Here is a 21636-nt window from a genome sequence, read left to right on the forward strand (position 1 = left end):
TTGATGGAATTAAGCAAGGGAATAGCTTGTTTTGTGGGAGGTTTGTCAATTGGCGACACTCGTCTGTTGAGGCGAGGAGGGAGGGTCCAGACAAATGATGTCTGGGTCAGGAGTCGGTGTGGGTGAGAGCCAAGGTGCTTCCCCCTACCTGGTGATCTTTTCCCCCAATCTGGGCATTGGTCAGTTTCATCCTTGCCAAAAGGATTGTCCTCAGGACCAGAGAGGTCCCCACAGGGCTCCGCTGGGTCTGAAAACTCAACTACGTCTTCTGGGTGAGTCAGTCTGGGCTGAAAGCCTTGGCAAAAAAGGGGCAGGAATCTTCCTTCCTAGGTCTTTTGGGCGTGATGAACCTCTCAGAAAAAGCAATAACATTTGACATTTTGTCCACATAATTTTCATACCCCTCTCTGGTCCACAGAGATGAGGCTGAGTTGTCTGGAGGAGGGAAAAGGATCTCTAGAGGGAGGGGACTTATCAGTTAAAGCCTTAAAGAGGGGCTGGGGCCCTTCTGTGTACTCCTCTCGAGAGGGGGTGCTTCTAGGCAGTCACGCCGCTGAAATGGACAGGCAGGGAAACCGATAGTGCATCAAAAGTCACTATCAGTTAGCCAGAAGTGAACATGGATTAGCATAGGTGAATGGACACGCAATGGTGTCGCAGGTGTAGTCGGCATGGTGGGTTCCAGGTTTCCCCAACGGCAGCACGTTAGTCAGCATTCTAAATACCACCAGGGGGGTGTGGGCAAAAGGTTCCTTTAAGGATAGCTGTGCCCCCGGTTAGCCCACTCCAGGTCTTGCCAATGTGCCCACATGTCACCATCTAACTCTGTACCTACCTCCTTGTTGTGGACGACTTATTCAGCGGTTGGGTCAAAGCATATTGCTGCAAGAGAGATGATGCTCAGACAGTAGCTCAGCGCTTTTGAAGATTTCATTCCGAGATGGGGTTTCCCGTCTCTAGATTGGGGCGGGGGGCCCCCACTTCAATAATGCCTCTCATTTGCAAAGCCTTATCAATTCAACACAAGACACACACCCTATTGCACACAAGCGGGTGACCGGTGGAGAGACAATGCAGATGTTAATTGCAAATTAGCAAAGACCTACAAAGCTAGATTGGATCCGAGCTCTGCCCATAGTTTTAATGTTATGCAGGGCTCCATTAACAGTACCACTGGCCTATGCCCACATTAAATTGTTACTGCACACTTTATGCGTTTACCAGCAGAAGCCTTTTCATCCCTTACATTGGGTGAAGACAATATGCTGCAGTACTTTATTTCCTTGACCTCAGCCCTCCAGTCTTTCCATTCACATGTCTCAACAGGATCAGCTGCTTCACGATATGCAAACTGGGCATATTGTGTTCTAGAAAATTCATGCACAGAAATCCGTACTGGAACTACACTGGAAAGGACCATATATGGTCCTTTTGACATCATACACAGCGGTGAAGTGAGGGCATATCAACGTGGGACCACACATCGCATGTGAAGAAGCAGCCTATGCATTGCCACCAACCACACCCTTACCAACAGTCAGAGCACGGGGGGAATAAAGAATAAATCAAGAACATTTCATTATGATCTTTGGAAGAAGGTACGTGGACAGTGAAGACCAGCAGCCCCCAGGACACTTATTGGTACAATGGAGTAGATTACAAACTATTAGGGAATTGTTAGCGCATTGGTGGGTGCGATGGAAATGCAGAGGTTGTTTTGAATTTCTCAAACATATATTGCTGTCCAACTGAAGATACTTGCGCAGCCCTACATGCAAAATAGATTAGGTCAGCCCTACATGATGTATTACCCCAACATTTACAAACAGACATGTATGATACTGATGGTCGCCACATGAATGTTATTGGGTTTGTGATAAATGCCTTAGTGCATGCACCATAACAGTACAGATTCTAGCAGTACCCAAGGAGCGACCTTTATGGAAATTTCTGCCAGCTTGGAGGAGGGGGACGGAGAGCGAACTGCAGGCACACAAACTCCTTTAGAGAACAAGGTAAAAACTTGTAGTAAACACAGGTAACATTTCCCTGCATTAACTGAATACACTAGATGCAAATGCGCATTGGCAGACGACAAACTATCTAGGTGAAAGCACCAGTCATTGCCATATCTGCAAAGTCCTTCGACATGACATCACAGTGCCAAATTGGAGCACATCACTGGGTTCACGCCAAGATACCTTTAACACATTTCAAGGCATACAATCGCATCACTTATTGCCACCTTTCCTGCATTACTGTTGGAGGAATAACTACAGCCAGACCTGTCAGGATATTCTTCCCTTGTAAACCCTGACACATATGCACTTGTAGGTTACCTTCACACTCTCCCAGTTAACCAGAGTAGTGAACCTGCAGGGGGGTGGGAGTGGGAGAGTGAGGTTCCACACAAGAGCATGGGCGCTACTTGGGTTATTGCAGTTAGGGTTACCGTCCTCTGCCTTGTTCATTTGGGTGGCACCAAGTTATCACCTTCATTAGAGGGAAAGTCGTACTGCCACACCATTCAGAAGACACTTGGCCCTCTTCTTGCGGTTTCTAACTTGCCATTATGGAACAAATCAGATTTACTCATAAGGCCCACAAGCATGACTGTATTCTTTGGCCCTTATAGATGGAGGGGAAACAGTGGGAGGGATGTACTCTATGTGGTAATAAGGAGGGGAGAATGGTGGGAAACACAGCGGAATGTAATTTAACAGTTCAATTGCTTGCGGATGGGACTGCCCTGTCGACAGGGAAGGATTGGGAAAACAATAGTCTTGCGGAAAAGTGGCAAATACTTCTGATCCTGTTTTACTGGTATAGGAATGTGCTGGCCTCAAGAACTATAAAATCCCTTATATTGACAACAAACGCAATGTTCCCCTGACTAGGTTGGTGTGACAACACAACTGTGGTATAGGCAGCACAACTTTGTATTACAACAGGGGGCGTGGCTAAACAGCCATGTAGAGAGACGTGTCTTCACTGGAGCTCCTTCTGATCCTTGAAACATCCTGATGAAAATCGTGTGAGAAACTGCTGCGACCGTCCCATAATGCAAGGACCTCGTATGGGAAGCGTTCAGGCACACGGAGCTGTATTGTGGCATCCACCCATGGAATAACTTTGGTGTTGAGGCCGCGGAAGATCCTGTAGCCCGCCGGTCACACTGGAAAAGATGGTCACCGCCTAATAGCCAAGGAAGAACAAAGGGCGCAGAACCCTCTGCAGTTCTTTACAACTGAGTAAAAGGAATAGTGAAAGGATACGGAATGGGACCAGGATATATCAGATGGGTTCAGATTTTATATAGCTCCCCGATTGCAAGAGTTAAAACTGGAACCACAATTTCAGATAAATGGCAACTCAGTAGAGGGACCAGACAGGGATGCCCCTGGTCACCCATGTTATACATCCTGGCATTAGAGCCGCTGGCAATATGCCTGCGGTGACAATACGGGGAGGTGGGGATCCGTACTACAGGGGGCACACACCTGATGTCGCTGTACGCGGATGATATGCTTCTCCATTTGCGCTACCCGGAGGAGAACCTGCAATATGTGCTGGAGGTTATGGATCGTTACGCCACCCTCTCGGGCATATCGGTGAACCCCCGGAAGTCTAGCCTGTTCCCCTTGGGAAGGTACAAGAGCACACCATTGGAGAGGCTGCTCATCTTGCAGATACCCTGGCAGACCATGACATTTAGGTATCTGGGCATAAATAATTACCACAGGATAGAGACAGAGCACAAACAGAATACAGAGAAAGCGATAGAGGGGGTTAAGAATAGTATGGCGTTCTGGTCTAGATTACCCCTAGCCATGATGGGGAGGGCAGCTCTGCTCAAAATGGTGGTTCTGCCCAGACTCTTGCATTTCTTTGTGAATATCCCGTACCTGATCCCCAGACGCTTTTTTGTGAGGCATAAACCTGCCGAATTTTGACCTGTACTACTTGGCGGGACAGTTGTTGTACGTGGCTAGGTGGTTGTCTGCAGAAGACTCGGCAGAAGCTAGGCTTTTGCAAGACGAATCAGCTCCATGCTTCTTGAGAGAGACAGTGTGGCTGCATAAAACTAAAATGACGAGGAGGGGGGAGACTATTGAAATTGGGCTGGGAAGTCTGGCGCAGGACATGGCGAATGATGGGTGACCCAGATCCGCTTTCTCATCAGGCACCGCTGGCAGTGCTATGCGGGAACGACTCCCAATTGTTTGAAGTGTTTCGCAGAGACTGGGAACCGGTGTGCTTTGCCACCCTCGGAGATATATGGCAGGATGGGGAGGCATTGGGATTCCAAAGGCTGCAGGAGGAGACAGGGGTGCATAGAGGCCAATATATCACTTATACAAGGCTCATGAAACGGGTGAGGTGGCCTGAGACTGTGCTAATAGAAGAACCTGATGCCACCCTAGAAACGATGTATGATGTTTCCGAGGGTGGGCATGAAATATCCAGGATATAGGAGCTCCTGAGAGCAGAGGCAGGGAAGGCGCTGCTTCAACTGAGGCATGACTGGGAGGAGGTAGGAGAACCCATGACAGAGGGATAGAGCCCAAAGGTACCATAAGAAGGTGTCCCGGAATGCGAGACTCCAGCAGATCCAGCAGTACATCACCCATAGAGCTTATCTAACTCCCAGAAGGATAGCCAGGTTTGGGGGCGTGGCTACACAGAAATACCCCAGGTGCGGGGAGGAGGCAGGGTTGCTGCACATGCTCTAGGCCTGCCCCGAGGTGCACAGATTCTGGGAAGAAATAAAGATGAAAATGGCTGGTGGGGGGGTGGGGCTTGACATAGGGTCGGCCTGGGCATGTATGCTTGGGATTTTCCCCAGGCCACGTAATTCAAAGCATGTCAATAAGATGAAGGACTTGGCCTATATCTTGGCTAAGCGCAGAATTGCAATGTGCTGGAAAGCAGCCCAGAGTGAAGATGTGGTGGGCGGACCTCGAGATGGGCTGAAGCAGAAACCGCTGTACTGTTTGAAGCGGTCACCAGGGGAGGAGAGGAGGAAGTGGGCCCTCTGATAGCCTGGAGGCAACTGGTGACCTCAATGGCAAACCCCCCATCAAGCCAATCATGAAACAGTAGACAAAGATGAGTCTACAAATACTGGGATTCCCGAAAATGCTCATGCAGAAGACGCTGGTGAGATGGCTTGCGTTTGTGGGGTGGGAGAGGGGAGGACGGAAAATAACATTGTATAATGTGATGTTTTGACTTTGATTATGAACGTCCTAAAAAATTGTAATGTTTGGTGTGTTTAATAATAATAAAAATTGTTTTAAAAAAAAACTTTGTATTACAACCAGTGCACCCTCAGTAATACCAGCCTTCCTCTTTCAAAAGGGGCGTTTTGGGTGTGTGGTAGCAAGGTGAACAAAGTCCTACCCTTCGCATGGATAGGCCGCTACACCCGGAACCATGGTTTCTCTGGGCTATGGGTGTTTAAAGCCCTCTCACTACACAAGAGAAGCACTAAAGATTTTACACGACCCTCCCATTGACAACGGGGGTAGTTACAGGAGAGCAGTAGAATGCATCTTTGGGGACTGGGAGGGTGTGCATATGCTGTTACACAAACAGGAACTGCCATTCTGAGCTCCAGGCAGTGCTTGAGCTAGTGGCCAATGAAACCAGTTACATGCTAGATTCCATGGCTAAGAAACAAGGGGAAATGAGGACAATGGGCCTGCAGAACAGGATGGCTTAAGACATGATGCTAGCAGCACAAGGATGCGAGTGCGCATTAATAAGAGACTAGCTGTTGATTACGGATTCACTCGCGTGAGATTTGATAGTTTTTTTCAAAAGAGTTTTTTGTTTAAACTGTACAAAATATAAATTTACAGGTTGATGTCTTAACGTAATGGGCAATGTTCATTGCAGACCTTAGGCAAGGCATATTGGTTGCAAAACAAAGATAATTCCACTGATGTGCATCCAGAATGTATTTTGCGTTGCAATTACAAAGACGAAAAATGTACTTATTTGGCATGTGCAACCTACCAAAAAAAAAAAAAACACAAAGACGGTACTCTTTGTAAACTACATTAGTGCTTCTCCTTCAGGTGCTATGATTACCCCAGAGTTAAGTGAGCTCACTCTCGAACAGGCCACGTAAAACTGCCCATGCGAGATGCAGTCTTCCCTTACGTCAATCCCTGCTAACCTCAAAGTCTGCCCCTGAGATTTGTTATGGTCATTGCAAAACAAACCTTTAAGGGGAACCGAAATCTTTTGAATTCAAACAGATATTCTGAAGCTATTTGTGGTATGAGCATGGACTCCCTCACCCCTAATGTATATAAATATAATTGTTGCTGTGTATTTGTATCTAAGGAACAAGATCTTAACGATCATGCAGCAGACATTAGGAACATTTTTTTGTATATGGTAAAGAAAAACCTTTTACAATACAAAATCAGAGAGCCTACATATTATTCAATCAATTAAAACAGCCTATACTACATGAACGCGACATGTCATAAAATACAGTAGTAAAATAAAATTACATTACAAAAACACAAAAAAACATGATAAAACAATGCACAAAGATGAACACTGGGGTAGAGGTAAAGAGGCAGTCCAGCAGTAGAACCGAAAAAAGGGGAGGAAAAAAAAAAAACAAGGAAACAAGAATATGGACATTCAAAGGTCTTTTCCCCTTAAACATTGCCTTGCCTATGTCCCTAAAGATCATCATGGACTGGTGGGCAATATTTACTAATACTTTTGGTGTGTGGGGATCAAAGACTCGTTTTGTTTGGCAGGCAAACTCCCATTAGGTTATTTTTCAAGTTGTTCACTGCACCAGTGGTATGAACTGGATTACTACAATAGCTTTGAACACATTCTCCGTCACAGGTGTGAGAAATTGATCACAAACTAACTAGCATACTCTAAAATGGGGGACTCTTAGGGTGCCGTTTTTGTCTCGAAGCATTCTGCCATCTTCGCTCACATAAACCTAAATAATGTTAAATGTTAAAGGTATTTGTATCGCGCACCGTCACCAACGGAATTGGTCCCCAGGCGCTCTGGCAGATCTGTAAATAAGGTGGGGTGGGTTAGCAAGGTGAAGAGGGAGCAGGATAGTGAGAGGAGTGGTGTTCTGTTGGCAGCTTCAACTCGGTGTACACCAGATGCTGAGCTTTGGTGCGGGTATCGAGTCTGTGATAGGCCGCGTGTGCTGTTGGTCCAGCATGTGTTGTTGCAGTGTTGTGAAGTGCGTGCGGCTTGTTGTGCGAGAGATGGTTGTGCGAGTTTGAGAGAGACAAGTATGCAGAGTTTGAGCTTATATTGGTTAGTGGGTTACCTGACCTTTGGCATGCTAGCATTTGCAGTTCTGTCCCAGTGTGGCACCAGTTGACCCCCACAACTCTATCTGGATGCGGTGCGGGCCAATGTCTAGAATTCTATCTGGGTGTGGGCAAGCCAACATTCACAGTCCCGCCAAGATGCGGCGCAAGCCAGCGTCTAGAAATCTGTCCAGGTGTGGGCATGCCATCATTCGCAACCCTATCTGGATGCTGCGCAGGCTAGTGTTCACAATTCCAAGTGTGGCATACGCCAATATTCAAGTTTCATCTAGGTGCGGGCTTCCTATCCTTCAATCAATCCCATCTAGATGTGACGCTGGCCAATGTCCACAATTCTAGGTGTGGCCTGTGCTAGTCTTCAGGTTTCGCATAGGTGCGGGCATGCTAACGCTCAAAGTCCTATCTAGGTGCGATGCATGCTAATATTTCACAATTCTATCTAGGTGTGGGTATGTTGGCATTCAGCTTTCACCTAGGTGCGGGCATGCCAACACTCATGGTCCTATCTAGATGCGATGCAGGCTGACATTCTCAATTCTGTCCAAATGTAGACACGCTAATATTCACAACTCCATCTAAGGGCGGGCATGCTAGCATTCAAAGTCCCCTCTAGATGTGACGCAGGCCAATGTCCACAACTCCATCCGTGGCCATGCTAATATTCTCAATTCTATCTAAATGCGTCTGCCGGTCTCGATATTGTGCGTCCGGTACGTGCGAGTGGGCGAGTCACTGGAGGGCTTTAGTCTGTGTCCAAGTATGTGTTCAGTCTTTGGAGCCTTCCTTTTGTGGCTAGTTTCCATGATATCTTATGCTCCGTCGGGTGGTTAGTTCTTTGGTTTGAGTGTTTGTCCAGATTGAGTGTGGCTGGGATTGGAGTCATTTTCATCGTTGTTTTCATGTCTGCGCATTCTGGTGCGTCTCCGTTGTGGTTACCCCGTGAAGAGCCATGATTTGAGGAGTTTCCTGAATGCTAGGTGGTTTGTTGTGTTCCGTATATTCTTAGGTAGGTCAATCCAGGTTTTGGGTGCCTGGTGGGAGAAAGGATCCTCAGTTTTTTTCTGTTGTAGGGTTTTGGTTCCAGGCGTATGTTGGTGCTTGATCTTAGTGTTCTTGTCGGTTGATGTAGGCGTAGTTCGTCGCTTAGGAATTCTGCGCCTTGTTTGTGTATTGCTCTGTGCGTGATGCACATGGACTTGAACTTTATTCGTTGTTTTAGTGATAGCCAGTGTAGTATTTTTAGCGCGGGTGTGATGTGTTCTCTTCAGGGTAGTTTGAGGAGGAGTCTGGCTGCTGCATTTTGTATGCGTTGCAGTTTTTTTAGAAGTCCTTCGGGCATGCCCAGGTATAGGCTGTTGGCAAGGTCTACTCTGGACATGATCAGAGCGATGATGGTAAGTGTTTTGTTGCCGAACGACAGGAACGGTAGGATCCTTTATGCTGCTCGCAGGAGGAAGAAACATTTCTTGATTACCGAGTTTACTTGTGCTCTAGAGTGAGATTGTTATTCATCAGGACCCCTAGGTTTTTTACAGTTGATGATGGTTCTGGTGTGGTGCCGAGCTCTCTTGGCCAGGGGATGTAGTTTATGTCTCCTCCCTTTTTTGAAACGATCATTGTCTCTGTTTTGCCTGGGTTGATTTTGAGATGGTTGAGGTTCATCCAGTTGAATATGTCACGAAGGCAATTCTCTAGTGTGGTGTTTTCTTCTCTGGTATCTTGTATGTTGAAGATTATTTGAGTATCGTCGGCGTAGTTGTAGCATGCGAGGCCGTGTTTTTTGACGAGTTTGATTAGTAGTTACATGTAGATGTTGAATAGCAGCGGGGAGAAGGATGAACCTGGTGGTACTCCGCACGTGGATTCTCTGGGTTTGGATTTAAAAGGTTTCATCCATACTGTTTCTGTTCCGTTTGTTAGGCAGGATTTGATCCATAGTAGGGCAGTGTCTGTTATCCCTAGTCCTCTTTATGAGGATGGTGTGGTTGACAGTGTCTAAAAGCTGCAGACAAATCAAGGAGAATCAGGGCGGTACTGTTGTCCGAGTCTGCATTTGTTTTTAGGTTGTCCCATATTTAGAGGAGAGCTGATTCTGTTCCTCTCAAGGGTCTGAAACCCACTTGTGCCTTGTCTAGTAGGCAATGCTCTTCTACGAATTCTTGGATTGTTTGGTAGACGTACGTTTCTAGCAGTTTGGCTATGTAAGGCATGTTGGAGATGGGTCTATAGTTAGGTAAGTCCTCTACGTTTCCTGTTGTGTAGTAGCGGCTTGATATAAGCCGATTTGAAGGCCTGTGGTACTTTACCTGTTGAGATTGAGAGGTTGAGGAGGTTCCTCTGGTATTTCATGGGGGTTCCTTGTTTGAGAATTGTTTTGTTTATGTCTGGGGGGCAGGGGTCTTCAGGAAAGCCTGATTTGTTGCTTTGGTTTACCAGTTTGGCAAAAGGCTCAACTGATATTTCTGGGACGTTTCGTAGCTTGTTTGCGTGTTCCTCGTCTGTGTCGGTGGGGTTTGCCCTGTGATCGCTTGGTTTGTTTTGAATGGTGTGTTGGATGGAGGTTACTTTGTTTTTGAAGTGGTCTCCAAGGTCCTTGCAGAGTTTCATTGATGGAATTGGCGTGTTGTTGCAGCCTGGTGGGTTTTTTATTTCGTTTATGATTTTGAATAGTTCTTCCTGGGCGTTTGGTGCTCTGAAGATTCGGCTGTCGTAATGTTTCCTCTTCGCATTTCCTTTTTATATGAGCGGATCTGTTGTAGGAATTTCAATTTGTTTGCGGAGGTGTTGTTGGTCCTCCATTCAGATTCTAGTTTTCAGTTTTTTCTTTTCATGGTGTTGAGTAGTGGGGTGAACCACTTGCTGTGGTTTTCTTACGTGATGCGGTGAAGGGCTTTTCTTTGGCGACGTCGTCTAGGGTTGTTGCGATCCAGGTATGAAGTAGAGCAACTTTTTTTGTCTAGATCTGCTTCTTCCATGGTTGAGGCTTGTGGTTTGCTGAGTTCTAGGAGTTCGGTTAGGTTGGAGTTTTTCATGGTTCTCCAATTTCTTTTCATCATGATGGGTCGTTTTTCTTGTTGCTTTTTTGTTGGAGCGGTCGTTGTGATTATGAATGGAATGATGAGGTGGTCGCTCCAGAGTATTTGAATTGGGGGTGCCGTGGTGATGAGATCCTTGTTGGCGAAGATTGCGTCAAGTGTGTGCCCTGCTCCTTTGACTAGTTGTTGTAGGTTCATGGCTGCTAGTTGGGCGGTTAGGGATTTTTGTGTGGTTGTGGTTTCTTCGTCGAACCAGATGTTGAAATCTCCAAGGATGATCAGATGTACTTGATGGCTAGGGTGGCGATTGCTTCCGTGAAAGGAGGTCGTATATTTCAGTTGAGTGTTTGGACATTGACCTTGCGTTTATTAGGTTGCAGTGGATTCTCTGGGTGAGATTTTGTTTTGAGGTTATTTGGTGTTCAAGTTTGTAGTTGTCTGTTCGTGGTGTTTCCACGTTGATGTCGGTAGGATGAAGAACGGCGACAGCTGCTTCTTCATTGAAGCGGTCCAGTAGGTTGGTAACAGGGCCGATTATTCTTGGTGTTTCTGCTGTGATGCTGTTCGGGTGAAGATCAGCGGTGGTTTCTTCATTGAGTCCGATTCTTGCATGCACTTGTTTTTTAGAAACTGGACCACAGGATGAACAGACACACAGGGGACACTGCAGAGTTTAGCTGCCAGCAGATGATAAAGAATGGAGTCTCCCTAAAGAAGGACATCTTTGATAGATAAAATGTCTCAAGTCAGGATGAATCATTAGTCCTAACTAAGCACCGTTGAGCCTAAGGCCAGGCATCTGTCTTTAGATAAAAATGACAGGGTGACCCGCATATTACGCCCGTAGGGTTATCTCTATGAATAGGTCATCATGTGATGTGCGGTGTTGGGAAGGAATGTTACCAATCGTATCTAAATATGTACCTTCCTTGTGTGGCTTTTCGGTTTAAAATATACCTTTGAAAATAAACCGGAACATGCACTTACTCTTGCCATCAGTGTGTGATGTCGTTAGGAGTTTCACCAAAGGAAAATCTCCTTCAGATCGACGACCTCAGAAATCTAAAACTTGACAGCACTTATCATGCATGCTAAAGAAAATGGCAGATTCCATTTGCCTATACATAGATCCATGTTTGGCTTAGACACAGCTGACTTCTTTGCGTAAATGAGGGTATATGCTGACAGCGATGATTACAAAAGGACCGAGGGGAGAGATTAGTGGATGGACAATGTTGGGAGAAAGAATGTGGCAAATGTCTGAAGAGTACAAAACTCATAGGGAATATCACAAGCTGCTTTAACGGACATGCCAACTCCCATCCTTGTAGCAGCTTTGTTAAACTTCATAGTAACAACTACACAAGGTTGTTTTCTGGAGGGCCTATTGTGGCCAGCAGTGTACCAAGACCAACCTAGATACCATTCTGCCGAGGTCATTAAAACATGTTTTTCTTGCAGCATACTTAACTTTATTGTTCTGTTTGTAACTTGAACATTTCCACTACATCCATTACAAATGTAGCATTCAGAGAAAATATGCATTGTTGCAAAGAAACTAAATGAAAACTTTACAAAACCGTTTTTGAGGTCTATGGCGAACAGAAACAATGCTATTGAAAGCCCCCACCACCTCCCAAGACCCAGCACTAGAACCTACGACCCACGCAAGGCAAAGTTTGAAATTAATGGGAGCTATTACGCTCCTGGATATAGCGTAGAAGTGTATCATTAAAAAAAAATTGAATCCGATTACTGCGAAGTAGATTTCGCCGACTCGTTTAGTGCGTATTTCATTGCAATATAAAAGGGCGTGGGTTGGGGTATTTAATAAGGTGAAGGGAATGTGGGAGTGAGGTGGGCTTACCCCTGTGAGAAACCAGAGGGTGTCTCACCCACTATTCCCCGAGGATCGATCTCCCTCAGGTGGCCAGGGCATGGCCATCCACTCTTGATCCAGACCCTCAGGGTGAACCTGTATGGGAGGATCACCTGGGTGAGGGGTCTTCGGGAAGTCGGGGGGTGAGGCAGCCGATGGCGAGACGCTGTATTCCCCCCTTTTTTGTTTATCTAACCCATCCTATTTTTTATGATTCTCTGGGATCCACACTGCCCCTCCCCATTTTTACACAAACACTGGATCGAGGAAGAGGGTAACAGTAACAATACTAACTCATATACATTGCACTGGACAAGCCCCACTAATCGGGTCAGGAAAAGTCAGGCACTTGACTTTAAGTGCATACACCCGATACCAATTAGCTCTCCTCACATGGATAAAAGGCAGAACCTAGAGCCACACTGAGCAAGGCAGAACACTAGAATGAGCAGAGGTTCCGGGGGCAAAGTCAAACCTACTGGACCTGAGCGACGGACCAAGGGACGAGAGCAGTGGGTCGAAAACCAAGAGTTCCCTGCTGGAGGTCGTTCCCCGAAAGAGTGGGGGGGGGGAATCTACGTGAACCTTTTGTTGAATCAATATTTGGAAGTCTGGAAGGAGACACTAACGTGGAAGGCCAGGCGGGCCTCAATCCATGTTTTGGAACTTTTTATTGTGTTGAAAACCCAAGCCAGAGTGTCATCCTGCCTACAGGGACCGCATTACTCTGGTCTAACATGGGGAGGAGTGCCGATTCAGCCACATTTATTCTTTTGAACACCGATTTTTCCTTAACATACATTTCTCCTTTATATACTTTTTGTACAGGAGATAGGGCAGGCATCAGGTTTTGTTACCATAGGCCATTTTGATTTGGCGGGCTCCACTAGGACTTTTGTTTATTGTTTGATGGTGAAGGCTACTCCCATCTTATTCATAGGGAAAAGTAGGAGTTTTCCAACCCCAGAAACTTCACTGAAGGTTTTTCAAATTGTACCTATTGTGTCAGTATCATACTTGATACCATGCCTCCCCTACACTCCGCATTCATTTGTGGTGAAATGCAAACAAAAAACGATCCGCGATATCGGATTCGCAGTAATGGATTCGATTTTATCTCGTGGATCGGCCTAAAAGAACCGGATTAGCGGTTGAAACCAAAAGCTAACAGAAGCTACTTTTGGCTCCGCAGGACAACTGGTGCCTTACAAACATGCATATGTGACATTACCTTTGAGCGCTTGAGAATGTTACAAAAGACAAATTAGGACATACAGGTTTGCATCTCATGTGGAAGTTTTGATTTGCGGTGTGCTGTGTACTCAGTCCTGGTTCACAAATGCTAGCTCCTGCCTACTGGGTGATGCCCGACAGCTAGGAGAAAGCTGACCCAGTCACATTTCACCATTGTGCACTCTTTGTGCATCACGGAGCAGCAGATTCACACCAGGCCCCCACTATATAAATATTGCTGCAAGAGCACTGGTGGTGGAGCAAATGTATCTAAAATCAAAAATACTTAGAAACGGCGTGGGGCGATCTATGAATTACTGTTCTCCTTTCAATTCCTACACATTGCTCCCAGTCCTCACCCCCGGATCCCAGCTACAGAAACGTTAAAAAAATAAATAAAACAAGCACTGTACGGACACTTTCAACCTCCCGCCCTCCCCATTCCAGGAGAAAGCTACATACACCATCCAGTTGTTCAGGGTTTACACACTTTTCTGGGTTCCATTGTTCGAGGCATGGGATAGTGAGTGGTAGCCCACCTGGTTGTGGTATAGGTCCATTACATCTGGGAAATAAAAATGCATGGGCTAGGTTTTTATGAAATGTGTATTACATGCTCTGAAGAATGCTGTATGGTGCTTCATAAACTGAGAAATAAAAATAAATGCTTCCAAAGGTTTAATGAAAAAAGGAGGATTTGCAATTGATTAATCTATATTTTTTTATTTGCTGAATTCTTTGCCATTCTGTTGGGTGTCCTGACCCACGTTTGGACTATTATGCTGCAACATTTGGTGCTGTGGGTTTAGGAAATCCAAGAGGGTGGAAAAGCCCACATTTGCGCCAGAATCCTAGAGAACCATGCAGTTTTGCGCACAGCAAAGTGGTCCCCTGACCTGCCACCCACCAGTGCGAGCGTGAGGGGCCAGGAGTGCCATGGGTGAAATGTGTGCCAAAGGAAAAACAGCAGTGCCGGTTGACTCAAAAATCGCTTTGCAATCACCTTTGTTTCTTTGAAATGCAAGCGAAAAATGCCTATTTTAAACATCACAAGATATTCAAAAATCTCAATGAACACCAGCAGGCATTTGGCAGAATGTATTCTTGTGTGCATACTAAATCTGGAACGAGAAAGAGCACAAAACAATGTTCATAACAAAACTGGCTGAGCTGTGGGTGTCAGCAGCTGAAGTGAAATTGGACTGAAAGACACTAAAATCTAAATGTTTAAAATAAATGAGTGACCTACTGTTGTGTCACATAGTTTGCAACTGTTGAAAGGTCATAGTTTTGAACTTAGAATCAGCGTTCTAGCTGCAGGTGTAAAAATTGTCAGTTTGATTTGAATGTAGAAAACTGGGAACTAAAGTGACATTTAGCTGAAGCCTGGCTTGAAGAGAGTGAATTCTGCCCGGCAACTACCCCCGACAGGAGTGAAACCTGCTCAGCCACTCTTCCCAGGCCTGGCTGCATTCTGCTGCCCCTGCCAAAAGGAGATGACACCTCTCTGATTGAATTAGGGCAGGAGCACCTGGGGACTACAGGAAACTAAACAAAGCACTGTCCCTGGCTCAGGCAAATGTTATATTAGGGGGGGTCGTAAATGGCTTCCTCTTGGAAGGAGAAGTGGGAGGAGCACTGCAGCTGTGAGCAAGCTGAGCTTGGGGGAAGTGGATAAACCAGAAATTCCACCATGTGCTTTGGAAAACCACACCCCTTTGGGGCCAGAGCATAATTTTAAAAAGATGGATAATTCATAGTGCAGACTTGTAAAAATTATATAAATAACATAATTCTTGTGATTTTTCTGTGCCCATTTTAAGAGGTGTTAGGACCCTGTGGGATGCTCTTGGGGATAGTAGCGGAAAAAAGGTTGTTACTCCAAATGTATGCATGTTAAAAATCTGACACCTTATCATCTGAAACCCATATCCCTGGTGCACATTTGTGGAAAATCTGGAAAGGTTTAGAGGTCGTTATCTGGATGAAAAGGGGAAAATTCTGTCATAAGTGGACACGACATCTTACAAATACAGGGATCGGATGGTTTGGTGCTACAGAAAATATGTTAACTGGACGTATAATATTAGAAAAATGGTACATAGATAAATATGTATTTGGATCAGAAATAGATTTGTGTGCAATTTGACAAGGGGAGGATCCTCCGACCATAAACATCTCATCACTCTGACTCACAACCCAGTTCCCCCAATCAAGGGAGAGAGGAGGAACTGGCCAATGATAAGTTGAGAGGGTTGGGCATAGAAGATGAGCCGACCCTCCCACTTTCTAAACACATAAAAAGAGCCACTGTAAGCCAGATAGGACTTTCTTTTTCACTTTCTGCGGAGCATTTTGACAGACAACTCCACATCCTGATTTCAGACTTCACATCCAGAAACTCCAAGAACTCTAGAACCCAACAGCTGAACTCCTATCAGCAGGCCTTCAAAACCTAGCAACCCAACTATTCAGACAGCCGGGCTGAGCTGTCTGATTCTGGCTAAAACCCTGTGCCAGAAACTAACGCTCACCTGATTCCCACGGAGGCGCCGACCCGTTCTGGACTGCTACAACTTCTTCCACGGTAAAGCGTAGTGCTTGGAAGATGGACTGGACCCCCAAACCTCGTCTGTCTGGCCCGTAGAATAATCCTTCTGTAGATGGGAAAAGGGAGTTAACTGTCTGCTAGATTGTGTGTGAGATTCCCCCCCTTGTTCCCCTTCTCGAACCCTAGCTGTGCCTTCCGCAGACACTCACATTAATTTCTGTATGGACAAGCTCTCCATCCTGCTTCTGACGCAGGGGCGCGTAGAATTCCAGTTACTTCACTGGATCTCGGATTTGGCGAGGGTTCGAGGTCTGCTTGCCTTTACCAAAATGCTGCCGTAAGTATATAGTTCAAAAGATCAAGTCTTATTGGTCCCTTGGCCTTTGTTTAATTTTCAGGGACTAGGTGAGGAATCCGTGTGGAGGAATGGATTCGCCGAGGTAAGCTCAGGTGAGTATTTTTAATGAAGGTGTGCCGAAGTGGTTTGCTCCGACACCTTAATGAGTGTGTCTTATTTCCCCATAGGGGCCGGGGTACGGAAAAGCCAGAAAAGCCGCTCCGACCCGAAAAGGGAACTGAGGTCCCAACAAAATTCAGGTAAGACTTAAGGTGAGTAATCTGTCCTTTTGCAATTAGTTCGTTGCTCACCTTGTTTTGTCCTTTTTCTCCGTAGATCTTGAATGCGACCAATGTCGCCTATGACCGCTGAAGAGCTAGACAGCGCCACGTGAAGGTAAGTGGAAGCGGCGCTGCAGCGAGCGATGTGATGCGTTTCTAACCCTCGACTTTCTTTTGCAGGATCTACGGAGTGAAGAATCCGGATACTGGATGAAGATAGGTAATGTCCTAATGCTTGCCTTTCTCTCCTTGTAGGTGTTCCAGGTGCTGGCGGGCGTGGCAGGAGCCAGGATGCAGGAGTCGACTCGGTGAGCGTCCTGCTGCAGATGCAGAATAACGCGAAGCACGTGTGGCCATCCGGGCGTGGTTTAAATAGCCTTGGAAGAGCTTCAGGTGAGTGTTCTTCCACTGGCCCCACCCGAGTAAGAAAAGAGTTCCTGAAAGAAAATAGTTCCTCCCCAGCCTTAGTTGGCTTGGAGCTTCAGACAGCATGGTCTGCCTCGGGTGAGTATGCAGCATGGTCTGCCTCAGGTGAGTTCACCCAAGCATTACCATATGTTCTGCCATGATGAGCCTGGCGCCTATGGCGCCAGGACAGATGCCTTTTATGAGCCTGGCGCCAAAGGCGCCAGGTCAAGGTCCAAAGAGCCCCTATAGGGGTTTGCTGGGTCCTGCTTGGTGAGTATGAAGTCTGCTTCCGGGGACGCTGGGCCTGACCTGGCTCCTCGGGAGCAGGCATCATGACAAACACCCAGAAAGCAGAGCTGTACCTGGAACCAGAGACCAGACCGCCGTGCAGTGCCAAGAACTTTTGTCAGAACCAGAGATCCAGACCGCTGTGCAGCGCCGCTAGCAGAGCTGACCCAGATCGCTGTGAGCAGAACCAGGCAGAGATCGTCCGTGGCGAGAGAACCGCCAGGAGTCCAGTCAACCGGTTGACCAAATCTGTGACGAAGTCGCATTCCTGTCCAAAATCTAGTGTGAGTACCCAGCTAGCACTGTGCTAAAACCAATCTCTTAGGCTAAAATAGTTTGGATTAGATTATTTTAAACTATTAGAACTGCCTCCTAGAATCGGGTCATTCTGTCATCTTTAAAACTGAAAACTCATCTGTCATTCTGAGCTTTAAAATTTCAAATCCGAAAAACGACCTTTACTAAAATCGGCCTTCTCTCCGGAACCGTTTGTGCTAGGAGCGAGTTTTAACTGTCATCTTAAAGCTAAGATTCTAAGCTTTCCAATGAACCTAAAACTTGCTACCCCTTATAGTGCCTCCATAATTGCACTCGACGCACGCGACTAATTTGCCGCGATTTGACATTTTGCTTAATTTTAGCCACGGGTAAAAATATTTGTCTTTGCTTCCATCCCTGAAATCTGTTTTCAACCTAATGACCATCCCTGAATCATTGATAGGGCTGGCCTGAACTGATTCAAAGTATCGATCACCTACCCTGAACCTCCTATAGGGAATTAAAAGCAATTTGAGTATATTTTTCACTTCATTGCCACCACATTTAAAAGGATTTTGCCTGTGTTTAAAACTCCTACCTGTTTTCCTCTAAGATTGCTAGGGGGGAACTGAATTATATTTGATTGCATTCCTGAGAACTGTGTGCTTTCCTTCCATCTCTTTACATTGCATAAAGAGAGTGGGGGCGGGGGCGGGGGGTGAATTGCTACCAGGGGGAAAAGTGATTACATTGTTTTGGTTGAAATCATATCAAGTTTATTTTCTGTACTGCATTTCATTCATCATTGCATTGTCTTTGAAGCCATAAAAGCATTCTCAGCTACTTTATCCTCTCTATATCACTTCTAAGCCATCAAAAAGAGTGTACCACTGTAACATTATCCATTGTTGATCATTATCATCTTCACAAGTGTGCTATCAAATATTAATTTATTATAAAAGTGTGATATATAATTGTTTAATCTTCAAATAAACCTTTTAAATTTTCAAAACAAACCTACTTCTTGGCTCAGCGGTGTCAGGGGGATTCTGAGAGAGGGGTGTTATATAAGGGTTGTCATCCAGAGTAAACGAACTGGACATAAAAATACATCAATAAGGGCTTCCATCAGCATCCCAGACTAGGCATTGACTTAGCTGTAGTGTTGAATTGAAGTCGCTTACAATTCTCAATAAAACATTTTTAAAGAAAAAAGAAAAGCTTAAACAGCTGTACTAAAAAAAAAAGAAACGATTCACATTTAATGCATTGAACTTTAAAGGTCAAACCTGAGGCAAACACCACATGGTACTTCACTTGTGTGCCAAATCTGACCTTCAGGAAAGATGGTATGACATAGGTAATATGGGAGGCATGAAGTAGTAAATCTGAAGGGTCAATGTAGTAGAAAGAAGACTGGATTCAATGAATCAGTGAAAGTCTAGGACACCCATAATGCAAGGAGAGGAAAGGGAAGAACACGGTCCCAATAAAATAACGTGTCGTGAAGACTTTAGGCACCAGTGTGGGTTGGGGCAGCAATGCGCATCATACATTCTCAGGCAGTAGTGCAAGTGAAGAATGGGGAGATTTAAACCTGGAACAGCAAAGCTGATTTTGCAAAGTGGTGAAGCAGTCTGTTAAAGGTTTCTCAGAGGTCCCAAGACAAGAGAATAAAGTGGAAATCACATGCATTCAAACAGTAAAGCAGACAATAAATCCACAAGAAGCCAGCAGGACAAATAAAGGGTCCCAGGAAAGGAAAAATAAAAAGGACAAGGCCAAAAGAACACTTAATTACTCACCGTCTCATAGTCCCGCAAGGCAGCTTTGAACTTGCCCAGTGCCATGTTGCTTGTTGCCCTCCTGTAGTACCCTTTAATATACTTCTTGTCCAGCTCAATGGCCTTGGTGGCATCCGAGAGGGCATAACCGTAGCACTCTGTCCGCAGGTATGCCAGACTCCGGTTCCCATAATAAACAGCATTTTCAGGATTTAATTCGATGGCATCACAATAAAACTTTATTGCATTATCATAATCCTTAACTGAAAAAGAGAAGAGACATCACAGGAACCATCAGCAATGACCGCACATTAGTCAAGGAGGAGTTCAGGCATGAGCATACCCATTTTTTTCTTCTTTATTAAAACAGAGTGCTCTGCCAGTTAGGTGGCAGTACATTTCATGCATCACCACCCTATTCAGGACACTAGCAAACAAAACATTAATCCTCACTTTTGATGATAGCACTTGCTCTTTCACAATGCCGCTCCGATACAACCCCATTATATCACCATTATCGACCTCAGGAGAACGACCTCTCCAACCCATGAAATTCAAACACATTTAATTGCAGGTTGCGCAGCATATATTTCTGAAACAATAGTATTAGTTCTGTGAGTTTACGCTCCAATTTGTGGGAATAATAAGCCCAACTACTGTGAGTGGGATCATAATATGCCAAGCAATATGTTAAACTAGACTTCACTCGCCCTGGATTTATTTTGAAATGGAAATAACCCTTAATCACATCTAATCGATAAATGCAGAAAAACCAGTAAACACGACCAGGTGTTCCAAGGGTTTAACCGTTTGAGATCGGTCGTCCAAAGGAGCTCATTTCACTGCTAAATTTAGGCAACTAGCTAACAGATATGCAGCAATCACCTTTTTACCACCTAGAATTGATATTTGAACCACAGGCATCAGCTGCACAGGTCCCACAGAGGTGCACCGTTAAGTGGCATACGCTGAACCCAGAGTCATAAATTCCAGGATTGTACGCATCCATCCTGCCCATGATGGAGCCGCTTTGCCGCCCTCAGGGTTCCAATGTGGATTATTTGTTGCATGTTTATGAAAGCATCATGAGTGTTCTAGGAAGTGGCTTGAGTAAACCTCGATCTTTTAATAGCCGAAGGGCTAAGAGTAGCACACCCTGGCATGACAGGGTTTGTCGAGCAGCCAAAAAGGTGTTAATGGAGTGTGCTAGGTGCCCCAGGGACCAAGGCATGAGGGCGCTTGTAGATGCAAGAGCACAGTACCGCTAATTACTTGGGGGAGGGGAAAGGAGGAATGCTCTGCGCAACTAATCTTCTCCGGACTGCTAAATCCAGGGATGCCAAAGGTTTCTGGCATTATGTTAATGTAGGTAGTAGCAGGGTGGAACTTCCGGCGTAGGATACCATCTCTGAGGTGGATTAGGTGTTGCACTTTGGAACCCTGTATAGCAGGGACAGTGCCCCCCCCCTAATGGCCTTAGCCAGGAGCCTGCTGCCCTCTACAGGCCAAACGTGAAGGCTGCCGCCCCACTGGTGCGGTCGTTGCACGACATCAAGATGGCGATAATGACCAAGAAGCCGGGGAAAGCTCCTGGCCCCGATTTAGTTCCCATTGATTGGTTTATACAGGAATGGACCACATGGTTCCCCTGTCTGCATTAGCTTTTTCATACTTTACTGGTCGCTAACAGGGCTCCCTATTCATGGGCCAAAGCAATCCTTGTCCCTATATTTGAGAAGGGTGGCAGGCGCTGCCCGGCCAACTATCGCCAGATTTCCCTCCTCGATGCAAGGGTGGGGTGAGAGATGTTTGCAAAAGTGGGACCGGGCCACTCGGATGCCTGGTGCCAGGAGGCGTGGCCGTTTATCTTCAGGCTGGTTTTCAACACAGTCAGCGAGGTCGACCAGGTCCTGAGGCTCTAGATTTTGCAGAAGTACACTGTTAAAATCCATGAAGATCTATGTGGTCTTCGTGTATTAGAAGACTTCTTTTGACTGTGGGCCGCTCTGTCCAATCTAGGTCTGCCATCTGGCATATTGGGTGAAAACCAGTCATTGTACTGCAATAATGGAGCAGTTATCAGGAATGCAGTGGGTGAACAAGTATCCAACAGAACAACTGAGGCCGGAGTACGGCAGGGATGTGTTCTTGCCCCTATTCTGTTAGAGTGATCGAGTTGCTACTGGCTGAACAGACAGATGCCCCATCTTTGGCGCTGGAGAAAATCCCATCTTGTTATTTGCCGATG

General features: G+C 45.8%; 1 protein-coding gene across 1 annotated transcript in view; it reads right to left on the reverse strand.

The window, feature by feature from the left end:
- Positions 1-21636, reverse strand: part of PPP5C (protein phosphatase 5 catalytic subunit) — a 951041-nt gene that overhangs the window by 843587 nt on the left and 85818 nt on the right. The window contains exon 2 of the mRNA XM_069644590.1: positions 19410-19651. Coding sequence (XP_069500691.1) covers positions 19410-19651 — 242 coding nt within the window. The remainder of the gene's footprint in view (positions 1-19409; positions 19652-21636) is intronic.

Source organism: Ambystoma mexicanum, chromosome 2p (assembly GCF_040938575.1).
Source record: "Ambystoma mexicanum isolate Mex_15411 chromosome 2p, UKY_AmexF1_1, whole genome shotgun sequence".
NCBI lineage: Eukaryota > Metazoa > Chordata > Amphibia > Caudata > Ambystomatidae > Ambystoma > Ambystoma mexicanum.